Genomic DNA, 23600 nt, shown 5'->3' on the forward strand with positions numbered 1-23600 from the left:
CCTCTTGGGACACTGGGCAGAGCAGGAGAGCACCCAGCAGGCAGCAGTGCCACCTGCTTACCCTGTTCTCAGCCACCACAAACCCTTGGCCCACTTGGAGAAGCATGGTAGAGCCTGGGCCCTCCCTTGGACCCTCCCAAAAAGGCACCTCAGACATCTGCTCCAACACCGACCCAAGAAGCTCAGGTGTGGGGCGCGATGGATGGGGCTGAGCCATAACATTCTGGCCAATGCCTTGCTCCAGGTTCCACAGCTGGAGAATCAAGGTCTACAGCAAAGGAAGGTCATACAGAACTCATAAAATGGATCCAAAAGGACATCAAAAGTAGTGCCAGGCCGCCAGGCATGGTAGTGCACATCTGTAATCCCAGTGGATTGGAAGGCTGAGGCAAGAGGATTGCTGGTTAGAAGTCAGCCTCAGCAAATGAATGACGCCCTCAGCAACTTAGCAAGACCTATCTAAAAATTTTTAAAAATTGGGGCTGGCGTTGTGGCTCAGTGGTAGAACACTTGCCTAGCATGCGTGAGGCACTGGGTTCGATCCCTAGCACCACATAAGAATCAAAACAAATTAAAAAAAAGTATTATGTCCATCTACAACTAAAAAAATTTTTAAAAAAAATTTTTAAATTGGGGCTGAGGTCATGGCTCAGTGGTAGACTGCTCGTCTGGCACGTGTAAGGCACTGGGTTCAATCCTTAGAACCACATAAAATAAATAAAATGAAGGCATTGTGTCCATCTACAACTTAAAAATTTTTTTAAATAAGTAATTTTTTTTTAGTTTTAGTTGACACAATACCTTTATTTTACTTATTTTTCTGTGGTGCTGAGGATCGAACCCAGGGCCTCGTGTGCCTTGCACGTGCTAAGCAAGTGCTCTAGCACTGAGCCACAACCCCAGCCCCTACAACTTAAAATTTTATGTATTTATTTGTTTGTTTATTTGATTTAAAAGAACGGGGGATGTAGCTCAGTGGTAAAGTTCCCCTGGAAGTAAATCCCAGTAAAACAAAACAAACAAACAAAAAAAACCAACAACAACACAAACACAGTGCCAGGAGCCCAGCACGGTGTGCCAGGAGTCTGAGCAACATGGGAGGCTGAGGTGGGAGAATCACCTAAGACCGGAGGCTGGCCTGGGCAACACAGTAAGAATCCCACCTCAAAAACAAAAACCAGAAAGTCATGGGTTAAGGATGTGGTTCAAGGGTGAGCACTCATCCAGCATGTGCAGGACCCTGGTCCATCTCCAGCACTGCAAAACAAGAGAGACCAACATGAAGTCCAGCCAGCAGGGCTGCCAGACCCCGCGACCCAAGGCCTCCTGACTGATGCTCTTCTTTTCATCTTGTCTTTTTGCAGCGCTGAGGACGAGCTCAGGCCTCACTCCACAGAGCGCACCCAGCCTTAATGGCTCTTCTTTTGGGGAGCAGCTGGGGTCTCCTTCCTGTCTCTCTCCACAGAACAGGAGGGAAGGGAGGCCACACCTTTTGGTCACATTCAAATCTCTTTTAGGAGCCCTGCCCGATGCACTGGCTGGCGGCGTCCCTCAGGTGGTCTCTCCAAAGGTTCCACTCCCTTGAATAACCTGCTTGTTTAAGTCCTGCTCCATGGCAGAGCACCAGATGAGGCTTTGCAGGGACCACAGTGAGTGACACAGCTCCACCAGAGAGGGCGGGACAATAGCCAGGCAGGAGAGGAAGATGCCAGCTGCGGGGACCAAGACTCTCGCTAGCTCAGGGAGGCCCTGCTCCCAGGATGAACAACACAGCGTGGGGAATGTGCAAGTCCCATTCAGGAGACTCTGAATCAGCTCATAAGAGTGGCAGGGTGGTGGCTGCCGGGAACTGGGGAAGAGCACGCGGGGTTCTTCACGTGTGAGTTTTTGCTTGGGAAGAGAGGAAAGGTCTAAGGATGGATGGCAGTAATGGGTACAAAACAATGTAAAAGGATTTTTGTTGGCCTGTCTGTTTTGCAGGGCTGGGGATGGGACCCTGGGGTTCACACAGGAAGCATTCTACCACGGAGCCCCAGCCCCAGCTCCAGTTCCTCAGGCAATTATTTTGACATTTAGATTCCACTGCTTCTCCAGCTACGAGTTGGAATTTCCAAAATTCTAAGTTTCTGCACTTGACATTCACAGTCCTCAAACAGCGCACCTTGGACCTTGAGGATTCGCACAGGCACAAGCAGCAGAGGGTCCTAGAGCCTGGAGCAGATGGCTGATTGGGGGCCCTGAGGACCCTGCCTCATTCAACTGCTTTCCTATGAATCACAGGCAAACGGTGCCTGCTTCCTGCTTCAGGGACGTGACCCAAGGCGCCCTGGCTCCTCTTGTCAACAGCAAGCAGGGTGGGGTTTGCAGGGAGTTTCCTAACCTTCTCAACTCCTACAGTCAAGTGTGAGCCACAGCCTCTGGTGAGACACCCAGAAAGCCACTCAAAGCCTATTTAGTTGCATTTTGTATCCAAACCAGCAGCCTTGACACCTGCCTAAGGACAAGGACAATTGGAAGATTCCCGTATATGGGGGTCACCACTGCAGGGCTGCAACCTGAAGCAATGGCAACAGAGCAGGCAGGAAGCACCAGGAGGAGACAGGGACCCCTAGGACACCTGACGGGTGCACCCACACTGCCGCCACAAGCCAAGCATGGCTACCCTGGACTTGCTCCCTTCTTCTTACTCAAAGAAACCCACCAGAAATGTCCCTGAGAGATCTGCAGGGACAATCACAAACAAGGAGACATGAACAGTCAAAAAACACAGCCAACGATGCTCAGTGGGAACCAATGCAGGTAATAGAAGGACACACTCCCCCAGGACACTGGGCACACCTGAAAACTTGACGACACAGCAGGGTGGGACACAGAGGTGTGGACAGAGTTCCACAGTCAGCTGGAGGGGGAGGGTGGAGGCTAGGAGAATTGCTTTGGAGGCCAATCTGGTATATTTTCAAAAATACCTGTGGTGCACAGGTATACACAGAAAACCCACATAAAAATATTCATGGGGGCCGAGGAAGACTGGAAACAACAGAACGCCCATCAACAGCAGAAACCTCAGAGCCGGGCACAGTAGCACACCTGTCACATCCCAGCCCTCGTGAGGCCTTGGCAGGAGGACCACTTGAGCCCAGGAGTTTGAGGACAGTCTGGGCAACATTGTGAGACCAAGTCTCAAAAAGAGTGGTTAAGATAATAAACGTTAGGGCTGGGGATTCAGCCCAGCAGCAGAACACCTGCTTAGCATGTACAAAGCCCCGGTTCAATCCTGAACACCACAAATAAATAAAGATATTAAAAAAGAAAGAAAAAGATAATAGATGTTGGGGTAGGGATGTAGCTCAGTGGTAGAGCATTGGGGGGAAATTGCACACAGGGAAGAAGGGGACAGGAGAAAAGACTCATCTGTGCAAGAGAAACAGAAAGGACGGAGACTTGGTGTCCTGGCAAGGGGTGGCAGGAGGAGGGTGGAGCCCCACTGTGCCAGGCACATCTCAAGCAGCACTGACGGGCTAGAAAATACGGTGAGGGTCCCAGGCCCAAACAGCTACACACATTTGTTAGGGTCTATGAACAAGTCAAGATGGTGCCTGGCATTTTGCCAGAGGGAGTGGTTTGTGAAATAACGCCAGCGAGCCATTAAGTGTGGAGATTCCTTATTGGTTGACTGCTGTATCTAGTTTATGTTAATTAAGATAAGCTGTGTGGTATGTATATATACCCCTCCTGTCCTACAATAAACAGCTCCCACTCCTGCTGTATCAATGTACACAAGTTGCTCGTCATCCCCCGGTTATTTTGCTGCAGCCGGACTGCGGCACACATTCAACAATGATGTGCAGTTGACACCAAACAGAATGCTGAACAGAAACAAAGGCACCTACTGCAAGTAGAGATGGCTCCGAAGCAGGCACCAAAGAACAACACCAAATACCTAGAGAACAGCTTCTGACTGGACACGGGGCGACTGGTGACAAAATGCTACATAAATATGTTTGCAGTTCGCGAATATGTTCTCCACAGGGACGTGGTTAGCAATTCTGAACCTACTTCACACACACACCGGGACTGAACACATCGGTAAACGTGCGGTGGGTGACAAGAGCCAGGCCTTTCTGCTGCTGGAGAGAAGTTATGTGAGCTGGAAAGCGGAAGGGTGGTGCTGAGCTTGGACCTTGGGCTAGAATCAGAAAGGTCAGTGTGCACGGCTCATCTTCACAGACATGAGAGTGCACGGTGTGCAATGAACACAGCGAGCAAGGAGAAGTTGGCCAACACAGTAACGTGATGCACATTTTCTATTTATCCATTGATATAACAAAACGGCAACACCCCTGCTCAGATGAAAGTGCTTGTGGGCTGGGAAACAGAGCTCAGTGGTCGAGCGCACACGGCCCTGGGTTAATCCCTAGTACCACCAATAAATAAATAAATAAGATAAAATAAGGGCTGGGCTGTAGCTCAGCGGCAGAACGCCTGCCTAGCACATGAAAGGCACTGGGTTCCATCCTTAGCACCACATAAAATAAAACAAATATAATGAAGGCATGCTGTCACCTAAACAACAACAAAAAAAGTTAAAAAAAAAAAAAAAAAAGAAAAAGAAAAAGAGAGAGATAAAATAAACTGCTTATGGAAGGTCGCAGTGCAGCTCAGTGGTGTGTTTGCTTGGAATGACCAAGGCCCTGGATTCCATCGCCAGTACCAAAAAGAAAGAAAGAAACAGGTGCGTACACAAGTAGCTGTGCCCACTCAGCCCTCTGGGCAGGGCACCGCAGTGGTGACGAATCTGCCGCCAGGGTCTGGCTTCTACACATACTGTCCAGGAAGAGGAACTCAAGCCTTAGAGAAATGGCCAAGCAGGTTGAGGTAGGGAGGCACACAGGAACGGGAATATCCGAGCTGCCGGAGAGCCAGGAAGTGCTCCAAAAGAGGAAGGGTCAGATGAAGAGGGTGCAGACCCATGGAAAGAACAGCCCCAGGGGCTGGGGAAGCAGCTCAACTGGGAGATGTGGGAGATGCCTGCCTGGCATGTATAAGGCCCTGGGCTCAATCCACCAAACAAGAGAGCACCCCCAGGACAATTAGACAATGCCACACATGGTGACAGCGGTGGGCTCCAACCCAGTGACTAGATAAGAATCACTGAGTCGGGTTGAGGCTGTAGCTCGGTGGCAGAGCGCCTGCCCAGCATGTGAGACCCGAGGCTCGATCCTGAGCACCACATAAAAAAATAAATAAAATAAAGGTATGCTGTCCATCTACAGCTACAAAATGAATTAGAAAAAAAAAAAAAAAAGAATCTCTGAGTGGACACTGGTATATGACATAATAGCTGAGTAAATAAAATGGGGGAAAGGTCTTTCTCACTGTACAATTCCAATTAAACGTAAAATGAAGGACACAGAAAATCATCATTAGTCATGGTGATGACTGTTATGTTCGTGTCCTCCAAAGTGAAGCCTGAAGCCCCAGAGGATGGCGTGAGGAGGTGGAGCCACTGGGAAGTGGCAGGGCCAGATGAGACCATGAGGAGAAGCCCTCACCACAAGTGAGGGTAGGATTCAAGAAGGCAGCCCTCTTCTTGGGCCTCACCAGACACCGTAATCTTAGTGGCTCCCAGGACTGTGAGACTGAGTACCTGTTATTTAAGCCACCGAGCCTTCTTGTCATGTGACTTCCCGTCAAAGCAGCCCAAGTGGACTAAGGCCAAGATCCATCACAGATGCTAAAACTGGGGGGTCAAGCAGGGTAAGAAACACGGGATCTGCACTCGAGGCCTCCCTCCATGACATGTTTGTTCATTAGAAAGAACACAGTGAGGACTGGGGTTGTGGCTCAGCGGTAGAGCGCTTGCCTAGCACAGGCGAGGCCCTGGGTTCAATCCTCAGCACCACATAAAAATAAATAAATAAAATCAAGGTAATGTGTCCAACCACAACTAAAAAGTAAATACTTAAAAAAAAAAAAAAAAAAAAGGAAAGAAAGAACACAGTGACTTCGCAGCAGAGAAGCCTCACTGGTACCACCTTCCCAGGTAATGAAGGCCAATGGTGCCTGAGGTAAGGTATGAGAACACCAAGCCGTCCAGGTGTCAAGACTGAGAAGCCCAGTCTCCTCCATGGTTTTCTTGCCAAAAATGCTAACTCTCAATCTAATCATAAGAAAACATCAGAGAGACCCAAACTGAGGGACATGCTCCAAAATGACCCACCAGTTCTCCCAGTGTCAAGGTCATGAAGGATAAGAAACAACGGGGGAATAGCCATGGAGGAAGAAGCCTAAGGAGACAGACAACTCAATTCAACCAGAGGCTCCGGACTAGACCCTAAATCGGATCGCAGGAGAGAGGAAGGACATAGGAGGAAACAGACCAAATTCTCAGGTGGCTCAAATGGCTCCTGCCCTGCTGACGTCCTTGTTCTGATAACTGCTGACGTCCTTGTTCTGATAACTGTGGGGGCACATGGGGTGTAGTATTAGGAAAGCTGAATTAAGGCTCTTCGGAAACCCTATTTTTACTACTTACCTAAAATTATTTTAAAATAAAAAGCTGGCCTGGGCATAGCGTGATGGCACACACCTGTGATCCCAGCAGCCCAGGAGGCTGAGGCCCTAAGCAACTCAGTGAGACCCTGTCTCAAAATAAGATATAAAAAGGGCTGGGGGCGTGGCTCAGTGGCTGAGCACCCCTGAGTTCAACTCCCAGTACCCAAATAAATAAATAAATAAAAGGTAGAAGAGAGAACCCAGGGATGTGTATTTTATACACCAGAGAAACAGTTATGGCGAAATGTGTGCGAAAACATAGCAACTTTTGTACTGGGGACAGAGGGGAGTGGAGCCTCCTAGAAAACTGACCCTGTGGCCAAGAGGATGTCCAGAGAGAGGATTCCTCCCTGCAGAAGGAAGCCGGGCCCTCTGACCACCCACCACAGCCTGGCGCTCTCTGTTCCCATCAAACAGTGCTGGGCACTGGGGACGCTGGGTCTGTGGAGGGCAGTGCTGTCAGAGGCCTGCTGGCCACTCACCTGCGGAGGAGCGACTGCTGCAGGTTCTTGCAGGTGGCAAGGGACTCGCCAGTGAACATGTGGCACACGACGACGTGCGGGCAACGAGCCATGAAGGCCAGCACGGCCTCGGGCTGGAGGGAGCCGCTGCGGGACACCAGGCACAGACGCTGCAGCGAGGAGCACTGGCTCAGCGCCTGGAAGAACTGTGCGTTGGCGCTGAAGTAGGGCTGCTCCAGCCTGCGGGAGAGAGCGGCATGAGGACCACAGGGTAGCATTGCCACAGGAGCTCCTGGATGCACTGAGTGGGAGCTGCTGGTCCCCCCAGCACCCACACAAAACCTCAGTCCCTGGATGCTGGGTGGAGGGTGGTCAGAGCCCCAGGGCTCCCCTGAAGACCCTGATTTGGGAGAACCGGGTGACCCAATGCAGTCAACACTGCCGATAGCCCAAGGTCACCAGCCCTTAGTGCAGACAGGCTCAGGGCATCCCTGGCCTCCCTCAGCACCCTCCCTTTCTCATGCACTGCAGTGAACTCACTTGTGACCCCGGCTGTCAGGGCTCAGTTTTATGGGAAGACAGATGAACAAACCACAAGAAAGAGTGGGAACCTAAGGGGCTGGGGTGGGGGTGGGTTGCTCCAGTCATGACAGAGGGGAGCTTGATGACCCAAGCCACTTCACAGGCTGCCAGGAGCACCAGGGTGAGGAAGGCTGAGAGCCAGGAAGATGGGGAGGAAAACTGGTGTGCGCTAGGTAGTCCCACCCCAGGATGTGCAAGTGTGAAAACAGGGTCTCTGCAGAGAGACCTCTGCAGAGAGGTCTGCTCTAGATCCAATGACTGGTTCCTTATAAGAAGGTCAGGTGCACAGGTACACGCCTATAACTGTAATCCCAGCTACTCAGGAAGCCGAGACAGGAGAATGCAAGTTTGAAGCCAGCCTCAGCCACTTAGGAGACAGACCCTCAGCATATTAGTGAGATCCTGTCTCGAAATAAAAAATAAAAAAGACAGTGCTGGGCACTGGGGTCACTGGGTCTGTGGAGGGCAGTGCTGTCAGAGGCCTGCTGGCCACTCACCTGCGGAGGAGTGACTGCTGCAGGTTCTTGCAGGTGGCGAGGGACTCGCCAGTGAACATGTGGCACACGATGACATGCGGGCAACGAGCTGTGAAGGCCAGCATGGCCTCGGGCTGGAGGGAGCTCAGTGGTAAAGTGCCCCTCAGTTAGATCCCCCAGTACCAAAAAAAAAAAAAAAAAAAGGCAGGGGGGACCAGGTAAAGCCCAGAGATACAAATAGAAAGATGGCAGGGCCTGGAGCAGTGCACCTGTCTACAAGTCACAGAGCACCAAGCTACCAAGCTTTGCCAGCCACCATCAAAAGACAAGAGGCATGCAAGGCGTCGTGGCGCATCCCACAACTCAGGAGCCTGAGGCAGGAGGATCATGAGTTCAAAGCCAGCCTCAGCAAAAGTGAGGTGCTAAGCAAGTCATTGAGACCCTGTCTCTAAATAAAATACAAAACAGGGCTGGGGATGGGGTTCAGTGGTTGAGTGCCCCTGAGTTCAATCCCCAGTATTCAACAAACAAACAAAACAACAAAAAAACAAGAGGCACAAGATAGACTCTCCCTCACAGCCTCAGAAGGAACCAGCCGAACCAGCACCTGGATTCCAGACTCCGCCTCAGAAGAGTAAACATGTGTTTGTCATTTTAAGCCACTCAGTCTGTGGTCATGTGTTCCTGTGGCCCCAGGACACTAACACAGACACGGAAGAGAGACAGAGCTGCAGTGTCTGCCAGCACAGAGAGCCTTTCATGGTAAAAGGACCAGGAAGCCTTAGGAGGCCCCTGTATGCCTTCCACAGGAAACGGGGTCCCAGGAGAAGACCTAACAAGTGTCTCTGGAGAGCAGGCCCGAGACACCTTCGCTCTGCAGGCTGTGTACACATGCACGTGCATCATCTCACACTTTAAAAAGCTTATGTCCGGGTGGCTGGTTTCTGTGATCCCAGAGACGCAGGACGCTGAGGCCAGAGGAACACAAGTTCAAGGCCAGACTCAGCAACTTATTGAGATCTTGTCTCAAAATAAAATAAAAAGTGTAGCTCAGTGATAAAGTGCCCCTGGGTTCAACATCCAGTAACAAAAACAGAAAGAAAAAAAAAAAGCTTGTGTTTGTTCTGGAGGGAGCTACTGGTCCACTGAGCAGCTTCAAGGCAGGTGGCAAAGGGAGAGGGGACATCAGTGCAAGGCAGGCAGGAGTGGAAGAGGCTGGCCAGGCAGTACCTGGGGATGACTATGGGCAGCTGCAGCTCAGGGTGGGGGCCAGCCCCCAGGAGCTGGGCCAGAACCACAGTGCACCCAGACCCCTGGCCTTCTGAAAGCTGAGGCAGAAGGAAACAACAGGACACTTCCTGAGGAAGTGGCTTCCCTTTGCCAAAAGGGACTTCATCCATCTGAGGTCACCGGTGTCTGATCATGAGAACACGAAACCCAAGTCTAAAGAGGGCTTCGAAAGGGTGGCCACTGGGCAGTGGTCAGTCATTTCTTTCTTTTTATTTCCTGGTGGTACTGGGGATCAAACATGGTGCTTTACCACTGAGTTACATCCAGTGCTTTACCACTGCATTTATTTTGAGACAGGCTGGCTCAAACTTGCAATCCTCCTGCCTCAGCCTCCTGAGTTGCTGGAATTACAAGCATAAGCTACCACACCCTGTATCAGTCATTTCCAAAGGAGCCACCACCACCACAACCACCAGACTCCATGCATGGTAGGAGACAGGACAGCACTCCGGCTGAAGCCTGGCCCTATTGGGGGCACTACACATATCACGGGGAAGCTGTTCTGAGGCCCCAGAGTCCAGTCAAGCAGGTCCACCTAGCAAGTGCCCAAGGCCCAACCCTGCACCAATCTCCCTGCAAACACCTAGCTTCAGACCTGGAACCCGGGTTCTCTACAGCTTCAGGCTTATCATGGGGCAGACAGAGTCCCCATCACCCCACCACTGTTTACAATTTGACCCACAGGGACCCCAGGAGGCCCGTGTCTCACTGTGCACAGAGCAGACCAAGCGGATGACCTCATGGGATATCCCTGAGAAGGCAGGATGAGAAATGCCCATACTGCCACATGGCAGCAAGCCTGTACTGGGGACAGTGTGCCCCCATCAGACCTCCCTTCACTCAGGTGGTGTGAACTGCACTGAACACAGCAACACCGTGAACACAGCTGGCCCCAGGGCTCAGGTAAGTGGCAGTGAGCGTCCCATCTCCCTGTCTAGCCTCCACCAGCCCACCACCCAGGAACACCAGCAGGTCATGGTCAAAGGACAGAGGAGAGGGGTCTGCAAGAATAAGAGTAAGCCCCAACTACCAAGAGCAGGGCCATCTCTGAGTGGAGTCACCACATGGAGCCACCAGCCGGTCCTACATAGCCACTGAACACCTAGAAAACGAGTAAGGTGCTGCTGCTAACACTGAGCTTGGGGGAAAATGCAGGTTCTTCAGGGGGTGACTTGGAAAAGCAAGAGCTTACTGCATACATGCAGCCAGTTCCCCACCTTAGGTCCATTCTCTAAGCCATCCAGGGTGGTCCAGGGGTATAAATATATAATATATAAATACCCTAGAAAAATATATAAATATCTGCAGATCTGAAAGTAGGTAAATGGGAAAGGTGCAGCTGAAGGAGCCCTGCAGGGCTGCTCTGTCACCCCACAAAACCTTGTCCCATGCTACGAGGGTCATCCTCAGAGACACAGGACCAATCCCAACAGCCAGAAACAGAGCAGACATCTACCCAGTCCAGGAACGTGGCCATGTGGCTTCTCATCCCCTTCCCCAAGGACACACGGGTAACCTATGTCAATGGAGTCCAGACAGCTAATAAGTGGCACTCTTATTTTGGATTTGAATTTTGAGCTGATTTTTCTAGAGAAAATGTCTGAACACTATTTAGTTTTGGTTCTATTTGGGGCGGGGAGGTGCTAGGGATTAATCCCAGGGCTGTGCATGTTGGTTTTATCTTTAAAAAAACAAATCCTGAGGGGCTGGGGTTGGGGCTCAGCGGTAGAGCGCTTGCCTAGCGTGGGCAAGGCCCTGGGTTTGATACTCAGCACCACATAAACATAAATTAATTAAAGATATTGTATCCAACTACAACTAAAAAATAAATATTTAAAAAAAAAAAAATCCGGAGCCGGGCATGGTGGTGCATGCCTGCAATCCCAGAATCTCCAGAGGCTGAGGCAGGGGGATTATGAATTCAAAGCCAGCCTCAGGGCTAGGGATATAGCTCAGCTGGTAAAGTACTTGCGTCACAAGCATAAGGCCCAGGGTTCAATCCCCAACACCACAGGGAAAAAAAAAAAAGCCTCAGCAAAAGCGAGGCACTAAGAAACTCGGTGAGACCTTATCTAAATGAAATACAAAATTGGGCTGGGATGTGGCTCAGTGGTTGAGTGCCCCTGGGTTCAATCCCCACTACAAAAAACAAATATTTTAAGTCACCCCCTGCCTGACTGTACACATGCCAGTTCCCCACCTTAGGTCCGTTCTCCAAGTCATCCAGGGTGGTCCAAGGGTATAAATATACAATAAATACCCTAGAAAAATATATAAACATCTGCAGATCTGAAAGTAGGTAAATGGGAAAGGTGCAGACTCCCCAGAGGCATGGTAACTCCCGGTAGCAGTGAACTTGGGCTTTTCTGACTCCTGGTAGCAGTCAACTTGGGCTTTTCCCTCCCACGCAAGAGGCCAGGCAGCATTTGTAACCTTGGCCACTAGGTGGCGACGTAGGTCCGCACTGCCAGCCCTTAGTCTACCCGCCAACATTTGTGTACTTTTGAAACTTCTCAACTGGGCAGCCTCTTTCAAATTCTTTGATCTGAGTGTCACTGTCACAGGTGTTCAGGAGGAATGTGCCTAGGGGGGTGTCCTGTCCACACTCACTACCCTAACAGCAGGGCCAGCACATCTGCACCTTCCCACCTCCCCTACATAGTGGGCAGGGCCTGCAGGTGGCATTTCTATGGCGCTCTGGGTGGCTGGGAGAACTGACCTAAGGTGGGAGACTGGCACGTGCAGAGTCAGGCAGGGGTAAGGAAAAGGTCTCTCTCCTGACAGACCTCATCTTAGGGTGCCTGTGGTCCTGATCCTTTCCAGCCAAAAAGATCTGACCTCCAAATCCCACCTCCTGAGGGGTGACTTGAGTCTCCTTGTAGCTCTGAGGACTCAAGAAGGTCCACTCCAGAGAAGTGAGGGGCAGCACTAGACCATAAAGGTATTTCAGGGGCCACTGGCATGGTTCTCTTGCCCCTGCTCAGATGCTATCCTGGTTCCAAGGATAGGCAACCCAAGGTGACATGGGGTAACACTACCCACACTCCAGCACAAAGCAAGGCCTGCTACGTCTTGGGAAAGAAGGTGCCCCTGTGAGCCCTGCTCATGACCCCCTCACCTTGGAAGTGTGCCACATTCTGCAGTTAGAACATGTTCCCACATCACCTCCTTCCCAACAGGAGTCCAGGCTGGCACAATGCTTATTTTCACACTGGGGGGACAGTAGTAGTAGCAGCCAGCAGGGCAGTCTGGAATCCCAAGGGTTGCCATCTCAGAAAAAAATTCCCCTGGGAAATGCAGGTGCCCAGCAGCCCCGGGAGCCTGTGCCAGCCTCCCATGAGCCGAGAACACCATTTCCTCTGTGCAGCTCCTGCCCACGGCCAGCAGGCGCCACCTGCTCCACCCCCTGCAGCTTCCCTGGGCTTGCCTGTCACAGAAGGCAGGAATCCAGAGGAACGGGGCCACTTGGCTGCATGCCGGAAACCGGTGTTTGTTCTGAACAGACAGTACCCAGCTCAGAGCAGACATGTTCTGCGGCTGCTGGGCACAGGCTAGAGTCTGTGCACAGAGATGCCATTATGAGCCACGGTGAGGTTCTCAGGGTGGCCTACAAAACGCGTTTATGCCAGATGAAGTGGCACATGTCTGTAATCTCAGATACTCAGGAGGCTGAGGCAAGAGGATCACAAGTTCAAGGACAGCCTGGGAAACTCGGCAAGACCCTGTCTTGAAACTAGTAAGAGGGGCTGAGGGCTGGGGATATAGCTCAATTGACAAAGTGCTTGCCTTGCATGCACAAGGCCTTGGGTTCAATCCTCAGCCAAAAAGGGGGCGGGGCGGGCTGAGAGCTGTGTGGGCACAGTGGCACATGACTGTGATCCCAGTGGCTTGGGAGGGCTGAGGCACAAGGATTGCAAGTTCAAAGCCAGCCTCAGCAACTTAGTGAGGCACGAAGCAATTTACTGAGGGCTGGGGTTGTGGCTCAGTAGTTAAGTGCTCCTGGGGTTCAATCCCCATACCAAAAAACCAAAAGGAGGATGTAGCTCAGCGGTACCACACTCTCCTAGCATATTCAAGGAGGCCCTAGTTCCAATCCCTGGGACCTCAGAAACAAACAAAAAACACTTATCCCCAGTGCTACCTCTCATGCTGCACACATGGCCCTGATCCTGGAGAAGACATTCGACTACAGGCCCTTGTGACCACTGTGGCATTGCTGCCTCTGCAAGAATCACTCCAGCTGCATGCAGAGCAGCTGTGAAGCTGGGAAGGTTCCCTAACTCTCGGGCCTTACCGTTCCCATCTGTGAAGTGGGGACAAACTATATTCAGGCTGTTGAGGATCTCAAAGGGGTCAATACCTGCAAGCAGGTGAGAAGCTCTGGCAGCTGTCACATGAGCTCAGAGGCACAGCTGCACCACGGCAGCTGCTCCCCTGGGCAATGTGTCCCCCTCATGTGCTTCCTCAGTGTTCTCTGCTGTTTCTTCCCCATCTTTCTGATCGGTTCTCGCCAGGGGCCCCCCACCCTGGTTGAGTCTATGGGTTCAAGCCCCATGGCCACCTGCCATCTCTGTGCTGAGGACCCCACAGCAACTGCTCGGGGCCAGACTGCACCCCGGGCCTGACCTCACTGACCACTGTCAGGAAGCGCTCTGGAAGCAGGTTGGGGAAAATCTGTCACTTTTCATTCTCTGCCTTTTAGGGCTCTGGCTCCTTGGAACGACTTAACTTTTGCTGGTTTCTGCTTTTATCAAACACTCCCTGATAACGACCAAACAGCTTGGCTGCAGTCCAGTTAGAAAATGCATGCAGTTTAATGGGCTGGCAGAAGGCAAAACAAGACCTACGAAGATCTCAGCTCTGAGCTGGCCAATTCAGAACTCCAAAGCTCACCAGGGCCCCCTGACTGTAGGGGCTGTTCAACACCTAATCACAAGAAGCAGTAAGGGTAGCAGAGCAGCCGCCCTCGGGGGTCCATCTGCTGGATGTATTCTGCTATCTATATGCAGCTTCCATCCCTGCGTGGCACACACTGACCACGGGAGCCACTGCTCCTGCAGGAAGGCCAAGGCCATGGTGTTTCAGACCCAGCGAGATCCAAGTGTGGGAGACTAGACAGAGATGAAGTAGAAAGAAAATAGGGCAGGATGCCTGGTGGCCACGGGGCAGATGCACAGGAGAAGGGCATCACACCTTTTGGAAGCCCAAAAGGCTCAAAGGCAAGAGGCGGTGGAGGGGTCGGCTGCTGTGGGGGCACAGTTGCACGTACCTGGCCACCATGTTTTCCCTGAGTGCCAAAGGGGACACCCACACCTACATTAACATCGACTCTAAGCCACAGGAGCCTGAAACGTGGCAGCCGAGTTCTCAGTCAGCATACCTGAGATGCATAATTCCCAAACATGAGTACCAGCGACCCCCGCCATCCCAGGTCTGGGCCGGGCGTCTGCGAGCTAAGGAGCAAGCTGAGGCCCAGCCATATGCACTCCCAGAGCAACCTGCACTGCCATCTGGAAAGCCCAAGCCTGGCCCTGAGTTCTCACTCCACGGGGATACACACAGCCTCAGCGTGGCTGAACTCAGAGGACGGTGAAAGGGTGGGGCGCACTGGCTAGGATGTTCTGAAGGCAGAGGACAGGAGCAGCACAGCGCCTGCAGCTTCTGCTCATATCTCGCCAAGCAGAGCAATAAGAGACAGCAGAGGTCTACGATGGACACCCGTCTCCCCTCTGAAGGCCAAAGTCAAGCTCTGGCTTTTGACTGGTGGTAAGAAGACACTCAGCTCAACACTTCTGCCTCAGCTGTGTTACAGGACCAGAGATGGCACCAACCTCCAGGGACAACTGTGGGAATGACCAGCTGGATGCCAGGCCCTTGGCAAAAATACGAAGCAAGTGCACACTGTTCTAGGGACAATGACACATGGGCTAAGACGTGGCTCTATGGCCCCATGCTGCCTGCACCTGCCCATCCCAGCAGCTGAAGACCTGCAGAGAGACCCTCTGATTTACCTATGCCCTGCCCCCTCCTCTTGGCCTCGTAGAACTAGATTTGCTACCTTCACATTTTGGGTGATTTTTCAAAATCAGACCTGCTGAGATTTTCGAATAGGTCTTAAGATAACAAATTCTTATCCTTTAAGTAACAGGATGTATAACACAAAATAAAACTAACAAATAATTGAAGGAAAAAAAGTCAAAAAATAAATAAGTCAATAAAAGAAGTCAACAAATAAAAAATAATAAAAAAAAAGTCAATAACTGTCACAAGAGCCCCTTCGCTCCACAGCTCTGCTCAGGGTGGGTCCACTCCAGGTGGCTCCAGAAGTGCCAGGTGGCCCCGTAGGGCCTCAGGTGAGTCTGAGGTCTATGGCTTCTACCTCCCCACACTCTCCTGGCCTGGTCCTGCCGCTCTATCCCAGGCCTCCACCTAGAGACTGTCCTGCTTCTGAGTTAATCTCTACTGTCTCCATTCTGTGCCCCTCTAGTCTGTGGGGGATGCCAGTAGGCCCCCTCCCCTGGCTGACGTCCCTTAGCACCTCACCTGCACACAGCCCTCATCTTCTCCCACCTCCCTGCAGGGTCCTGGCTGCTATAAATTTGGGGGAATTTTCAAATCTCTGGGGCTTCCACAAATGCTGCCAACCACACCAGAAGCCCTGACCCCACGGGCCCTAGCTAACCATTATATATCCTCCAAGAATCACAGAGTTGGGTAGAAGGCCTCAGGTTCAAATCCTGGTCCTCTGACTTAGTGGTTCATATGAATGAGGACAATCACACCCACCCAGCAGGACAGTCATGAGGGTTGGATAAGATGGTACACAAGGCAGCCCACATGGGGCCATCACTCAAACTTCAAGCATAATAACTGCGACACTAAGCGCAGAGACCTCTGCCCCAGCACCAAGAGGCTCTGCTAGACTGCTACTGTGCAGAGCCTCCTGAGCCCTGCACTGTGTGCAAGCTCTGAGCCCAGGGACAGGCCTCTGTGGGAACCTCCAAGTGTGCTCTTGGCAGCCTGGCTGCAAGCTTGCAGTTGAGCTGCCTTGCTCCCCCTCACCAGCCTCTAAGGCCTCCAAAGAGCCAGAAGAGGGCACAGAGGTGCCGAGGGCCCCTCACCTGAGGTCCTTTAGCCGCCTGCAGTGCTTTAGCATGTCCGAGAGGGCAGGCATGTAGACCACCTTCCCCATCATGCCCAGGTTGGCCAGCGAGAGGGACTGCAGCTGCTGGCACTGCAAGCCGATGCTGACCAGCCCAGAGCCGGTCAGGATCCCCGGCAGCTGGGCCAGTGTCAGATGCCGCAGGAAGGCCAATTGGCCAATGGCAGCCACTTCCGAGTCCCCAACGTTCTGTGCCCGGCTACAGGGTGGGAGGGAATTGCGGATGGCAGGCTCATTGCGTGGCATGGCTGAGGAAAAGTTGGACCCGATCAGCTCGAGGTGCTCCAGAAAGGGTAGGTTCTTCAGAAGAGACCAGAACACAGAGGAAGGCTGGGGGGCTGCCTGGCCCAGGAAGGGGCTGGGGCAGGTCTGCACACCTATGCGCACCTTCTTGCCAAAGCCACGGGGCACAGCACGCATCACCGGCTGCACAGGCACACGGTCAGCCCAGGCTGCCGCATCCGCAACAGAGCACACAGGCAGGGACAGGGAGCGCAGGTGGCGTAGCCGGGCCAGGAGCTGACAGAGGTGACCGCCTGGGCCCTCAGCACTGTGGTGGTGTGCTGCTGAGAGGTTCAGGTGCCTCAGGTTGCAGCAGGCTGCCACCAACGTCTCCAGGATACTGCTGTCGATAGCATCCTCTGCCTTGCGCAGCAGGGAATCGGGGGACAGGCAGTGCACGCAGCCACTGAGGTTCAGGCTAGACAGGCTGCGGAGGTCCTTCCCGCCATTGATGACCCGCTGGATCAGGTGGCCACCAGACAGTGTACACCGGCTGAAGCTAAAGTAAAAGGGATTGTTGAACTTCATGTGCTGGAGGAGCGAGGAGCCATTCAGCCAGGACTTGGGCAGCTGCAGGGCGTCCAGGGCCACGTTTCGGGCCATGGATTCCAGGAGGTTCTTGGTGGCTCCGCTCTCGGCGAAGCTGCCAGGGACAGAGATGAGAAAGGCATGCAGGTTCTCGGGTGTGCGATCGCTGAGCACTGCCAGATACAGCCGCACCACCTCCTGGTTGATGTAGCCGGGGGCCAGGCGCGCGTAGAAGACGCGCAGGTTTTGGTAGTGGGGCACGTTGCTCTGGCCCACCATGAGCTGGCCTGAGAGGACAGCGCCCTCGCGCGTGCGGTCCAGGATCTCAAAGTAGAGGAGCAGCTTCTGGAGACTGGCGCAGCACGGGACCACACCGTAGGAGGGCGTGAACAGCGTCTGCTTGAGTTCCCGCACTCGGCTCAGCGTGGCCTTGCATTCACTGCTCAGCTGACTGGCATCGAAGCCGGGGCTCACATCAATGGCCAGTGAGCGTAGATGCTGCAGGGCCGAGAGCACCTTGGAGAGGCGCAGAGAGGTCAGGTGGCAGCCCGAGAGGTTCACTTTCACCAGGCCACGGCAGCGGGCCACGTGCTCAATGGTGGAACCCGAGAGCCAGTAGCAGCCGGCCATGTTCAGCTGCTGGATCTCCTGGCCAATCTCCTTCACCAGCTGCTTCACCTTGTCCTCACTGGCCTGCAGGACAGGGATGGGCAGGAAAGGAAGGAAAGGGACTGAAGGCACCCAAGTGCTTCCTTGGCCCCTCGGTGCACACTCCCCACAATATCAGAGAGCCATGGGGGTCCGGTGGAGGCCCTCTGCTTCAGGCTGGAAGAAAAGTTACCTGCCCCTCCCTACCAACTCTTCTGCCGCAAGCCAGTAGTCAGGAGACCCCAGATTCATGGGAATGGAAAGTGGTACAGCCACTGTAGAAAGCACTTTGCTAAAAACTAAACATAGAATTACCATGATTGAGCACCTGCACACCTAGCTATATACCCAAGGAGCAGGGAAACCAACTGACACCTGCACAGTGAGTTTGTCGCACCGTGTACCACGACAGCCAACACATGGAAACAACCAAATGACTACCAACAAAGGAAAGATGCACGAAGTGTGGTCTGTCCATGTAATGGAATATTACTTAGCCATGAAAAGGAATGAAGTTCTCACACATGCTACAATGTAGATAAACCTTAAGGACATGCTGCGTAAGAGAAGCCTCACACAAAAGCTCAACTCTTATATGATTCCATTTATGTGAAATAACTACAACAGGCAGGGCTGGGGATGTAGCTCAGTTGGTAGAGTGCTTGCCTTGCATGCACATGGCCCTGGGTTCAATCCCCAGCACAAAAAAACAAAACAAACAAAAAAAAACCTACAACTGGCAAATCCAGAAACAGAAAGTAGGCTAAAAGGTTAACAGGCTAAGAAAAGGGGGACAAAAAGCTATTATGTAATAGTTCCAAAGTTTCTATTTACAATGATGAAAAAATTCTGGAGTGGGTAGTAGTAGTGATGGTTGTACAGGCTATGAGTATACTTGATGCCACTGGATTATACATTTTAAAATGATTCAGGCTGGGTGCAGTGGTGTACACCTGTAATCCCAGCAGCTGGGGAGGCTGAAACAGGAGATCATGAATTCGAAGCCAGCCTCAGCAACAGTGAGGCGCTAAGCAACTCAGTGAGACCCTGTCTCTAAATAAAACACAAAAGAGGGCTGGGGATGTGGCTCAGAGGCCAAGTGTCCCTGAGTTCAACCCCCGGTACCCAAAGACAGGAAAAAAAACAACAACAATAAAAGATTCAAACATACAGAATCTCAGCCACTCAAGGGGATGAATGAAGCAGAAGGATCCCAAACCTGAGCAACTTGGTGAAACCCTATTTTGAATAAAAGGGCTAGAGGTGTAATTCAGTGGCAGAGCACTTGCCAATCATATGCCAGGCCCTGGGTTCAATCCCCAGCACCAAAAATAAAAAAAGTCAAAACCTGCACAGGAGTCTACAATGGGAGGATTGTTTGAGCCTAGGAGCTTGAGACCAGCCTGGGCACAAAACAAGGCCCCATCGCCAAGAAAAAAAAAGGAGATTAAAACTGTAAATTTTATGGATTTTAAATCAAAATTTTAAAACGATCAAAATGACAAATCTTACACTTCGTTTTGAGGTAGGGGGGCATCTTGCTCTGTTGTCCAGGGTGGCTGAAGTGATCCTCTTGCCTCAGCCTTCTAAACAGGTGGGACTATAGGTGTGTGCCACTGCACCTCGTTACATTACATACATTTTGCCACAACTCAACAAAATTAATAATGTAACATACAAAAAAACATTAAACTACACACTTTAAATAATGAATAGATTGTACGTTAGAACCATATATCAATAAAACTGTTTTGGAAAAAAAATCAGGGAGCCAGATATGGTGGCATATACCTGTAATCCCAGCAACTTGGGAGGCTGAGGCAGAAGGATCACAAATTCAAGGTCAGCTTCCGTAACCTAGAAAGCCCTAAGCAACTTAATGAGACCCTGTCTCACAATAAAAAAGAAAAGGGTTGGGGATATAGCTCAGTGGCAAAGTGCCCCTGGATTCAATTTTCAGTACCACCCCCACCCCCCAAAAAAAGGAGAGCAGCTGAGCACGCACAAGGCTCCAGGTTCCATCCTGAACCCCACCAAAAAAAAAAAAAAAAAAAAGGCACAAGTCCCATCTGGGGAGAAGGCCTCCAGCTGCAGTGCAGTGAGATGGTCTGGGTGTGGCCATGTCTCTTGCCCTGGAACCGCCCAGGTGAGCCCACACTCAGCAGGGGAGCACAGGGATTTCCCAGAAATTTTAACAAGTAATTGCAACTCCCTCGCACTGCTGAGGGTGTCACAGTGACACCCTGCACCTCCAGGGCTGCATGTTCAACTTCACAGACTTCCAGCACCACCCTGGCACCTAGCATGTCCACTCCTGGGTCCCTATGGGAGGCAGGCCTCCTACCTCCCACACTTTTCTGCCCTGGCTTCTGTCACTTAATGCATGCTGGAGATTGCGTTAATTGAGAGGTGGAATTCCCAACTGCACAGGGCCCTGCCAGCACCCAAAGACCAGCACCTTGGCTGTTTCCAACCTCCTGCCCGATGCCCACCTCACCTGATAGTCCTTCTGCAGCAACACGGTGTGGACAAGGCTCTTATCAAGACACAGGGCTGCGAGCTTCCGGCAGGTATGACGGACATTCAGAACCAGGTCTATACTAGGGACATGGCTCAGGATGTGCAGCAGGATCTCATCAGAAAACCCCAGCAGGTGGGCGCCACCTGCCACATCAGCTGCTGCTGGGGGCACATCATCCTCATTGGACACGTCCTAAAAATAAGGAGGACACCAAATTTCTACAGGATCCCCAAGGGTGACTATCAGCCTGCCCTTCCCAGCTAAGAAGAGCCCAAAGAAGCACCCCCGCCCCGCCCATGAAAAAGCAGGTGCTTTAACCAAATAACTGTGGAGTTAAGAACTAATGATATTCCTCAAAAACCCCTTTTAGATCTGCAAACCAGGATCAAAGATTAGAAAGAACTTCACTATGTTTAGGAGATTTTTTCCACTAATGGTGTCATCTAGTCAACTCTCAAATATTTTATACTCAAGGATGTGACCTGTCACCTAAACCCACTGATGAAAGCTACTAACTCCAGACTCTGATGTGAAGCTCTACCCTTACAGATCCTAGGCCAGGAGAACTGTCAAGAAGACTACAGAGGACACCAGTGTCTAAATCTCACAGGGGGCTGTGGTGACCACAGGAGACACTGCATATCATGTCCTCAGAATGCCTGCCACAGGGCTTGTGGGAGCATGATCACTAGGGTATGTAAAAACAGAGGAACCATCACTGAAAAAGAAACATACAAGTCCAAAACAATAGCACCTACTAGATGAATAAATCATGTTTTTATTTTTATTAACTTTTTAATTTTGACATGGGGTCTTGCTATTGTTGCCCATGGTCTTGCTATGTTGCCAAACTCCTAGGCTGAAGAGATCCTCCTGCCTCAGCCTCCCAAGTAGACAGGGGTACAGGCATGCATCCCTGTGCCTGGCTAGACTAACAACATTTAAAATCTTACAGTAATAAATAATAAAGAGGGCACAACTTATCTCCAATTTTCAAACTTCTTGGTTAGAAACTCATCTTGGTAGCTCCAAAAGATATCCACACATTTCATTTTGCTTTTCTATAAACACCTGGCAAACTACAAGGTTTTCTTCCCTAATCTGGGGCTGTGGTCCAAATGCTCAAGGCCTTTTGGATTTGTACAACCAGCTAGCATCTAAGGCCACACCACCCTGAACACGCCCAATCTTGTCTGATTTGTACAACTAGGAGGGAGGGGGGCTGAGCCTCTGCTAAAGTGATAGGAAATTCCCAAATCAAGGACAAAGGAGTGCTTAAGACTACATAAGGGGAGCATGTTCCTTCCCTTCCCAATGCTGAGGGCCCCCCTCCCTAATGACCACTCCCAGCAGAGCGCCCACCACCATCCCTTCTGCTGCCTTTTCCAGGAATTGTGTCCACACAAACCTTCATCTGCAGTCCGCCTTCTTCCACTCTGCTTCCTGCACACATCTGTAGGGAGGGAAGCCTTGAGTTTGTGAAAGCTCAGCTGCTGCCATGGCAACCATGAAGCCCATGGAGGAAGAGCCTGACTGCACACCCCACACTGGGGCCGTCTCTCCTGGAACTAACTGTGCCATCCCTCACCTCCTCCCCAGCCTCCCCAGGCCCCAGAGGTACCCCAGAGGGTCTCCCACCTGAGCTTCCCTACAAACAAAGAAGAATCCACCATCCTCTGGAAAGGGAAGCCACAATGGACACCAAAGGACACAATCAGTACAGAAGGGCGTCTACCACAAAGGTCAAAAGTTCAAGGACTCATCAAGACAGGATAAGGCCTTCCACCTTCCCTCCATATCAGGAAGCAGCAGACAGGAGTCTTTCCCTGGGCCCGTCTTCCCACCTCCATTGTGACAAGGGTAGATGATAGCCATCAATTCCAGCCTACTGATGCTCCAGGTCGTATTCTGGGCCTACTGTTTCCAACCACAAGTGACTTTCCCTTAGCACAGTATTTCCTGGAGACAAGTCATGGGGATCACCCAGGCACCTCTTAAAAACTCAGATTCCCTGCTGGGGGTGTAACCCCAGTGTTAGAGAGTTTACCTGGCACATACAAGGCTCTGGTTCAAAGGGTCCTCAGCCAAAAGGAAAAGAAAAGGACCAGATTCCCCCATCAGGCCCCTGAGGCAAGGACAATCTCTATCAGCAAAGAGGACTCCAGAGAGGGCCAAAGCTGAAGAGGGAGGGGCTGTGAGATCACAAGACTCCCCCATCCTGAAACCCAATTTATAGACTTATTCAAGTAAGAATGCCACAGTGAGCTCACATGGGGAGATGGGAACAGGGACAAATCACAAAATCCTCAGCACTGAGAATGTAGCTCGGAGCAGAGCACTTGACCAGGTGTGTATTTGATCCCCAGCATTGTTAAAAATAAGTAAATAAATAAATAAATAACAAAAAAAATGCTGGGCGTGGTAACTCACACCTGTAATCCTGAGTAAGAAGACTGAGGCAGGAGGTTAGCTGAGTTCAAAGCCAGTCTTAGTAAAATCCTCTCTCAAAAAAAATTTTTTTTTTAAAGAGAGAGAGAGGTAGAGAGAGAGAGAGAGAGAATTTTAATATTTATTTTTTAGTTATCGGCAGGCACAACATCTTTTGTTTTTTTGTATGTGGTGCTGAGGATCAAACTCGGGCCGCACGCATTCCAGGCGAGTGTGCTACCGCTTGAGCCACATCCCCAGCCCCCTCTCTCAAATTTTTAAAAACTAATAAAGGCCTGAGGATATGGCTTAGTGGTAGAGTGCCCCTGGATTCAATCCCTAGTAGTGGGTGGGGGGAAGCCAGCATCATGAGATTCCTACAGGTATACTACTATAGTTAATCTCTTTTTTTCTTTCTTTTTTTTTTTTTTTTTAATATTTATTTTTTAGTTTTTTTTTTTTCGAAGGACACAACATCATTGTTTGTATGTGGTGCTGAGGATCGAACCTGGGCCGCACGCATGCCAGGCGAGCACGCTACCGCTTGAGCCACATCCCCAGCCCCTCTTTTTTTCTTTCTTTCTTTCTTTTTGCGGTGTTGTGGATAGATACCAAGGTCTTGAACATACTAGGCAAGTGCTCTTAACTGAGCCACATCCCCATCTCCC

At 51.3% G+C, this 23600-nt stretch overlaps 1 protein-coding gene across 4 annotated transcripts in view; it reads right to left on the reverse strand.

Moving 5' to 3' along the window:
* The window catches only part of Fbxl18 (F-box and leucine rich repeat protein 18), a 41516-nt gene that overhangs the window by 12498 nt on the left and 5418 nt on the right, over nt 1–23600 (reverse strand). The window contains exons 2-5 of one of the 4 annotated variants that reach the window (XM_076840341.1): nt 21914–21958; nt 20482–20697; nt 16486–18029; nt 7038–7256 (exon numbers count right to left, since the gene is read on the reverse strand). In XM_076840341.1, coding sequence (XP_076696456.1) covers nt 7038–7256; nt 16486–18029; nt 20482–20697; nt 21914–21958 — 2024 coding nt within the window. Of the gene's footprint in view, nt 1–7033; nt 7257–16485; nt 18030–20481; nt 20698–21913; nt 21959–23600 lie in introns of those variants that run through there. The other 3 variants (XM_076840342.1, XM_076840344.1, XM_076840343.1) reach the window with 3 other exon arrangements.

The sequence above is a fragment of the Callospermophilus lateralis genome, chromosome 19 (assembly GCF_048772815.1).
Source record: "Callospermophilus lateralis isolate mCalLat2 chromosome 19, mCalLat2.hap1, whole genome shotgun sequence".
Lineage (NCBI taxonomy): Eukaryota > Metazoa > Chordata > Mammalia > Rodentia > Sciuridae > Callospermophilus > Callospermophilus lateralis.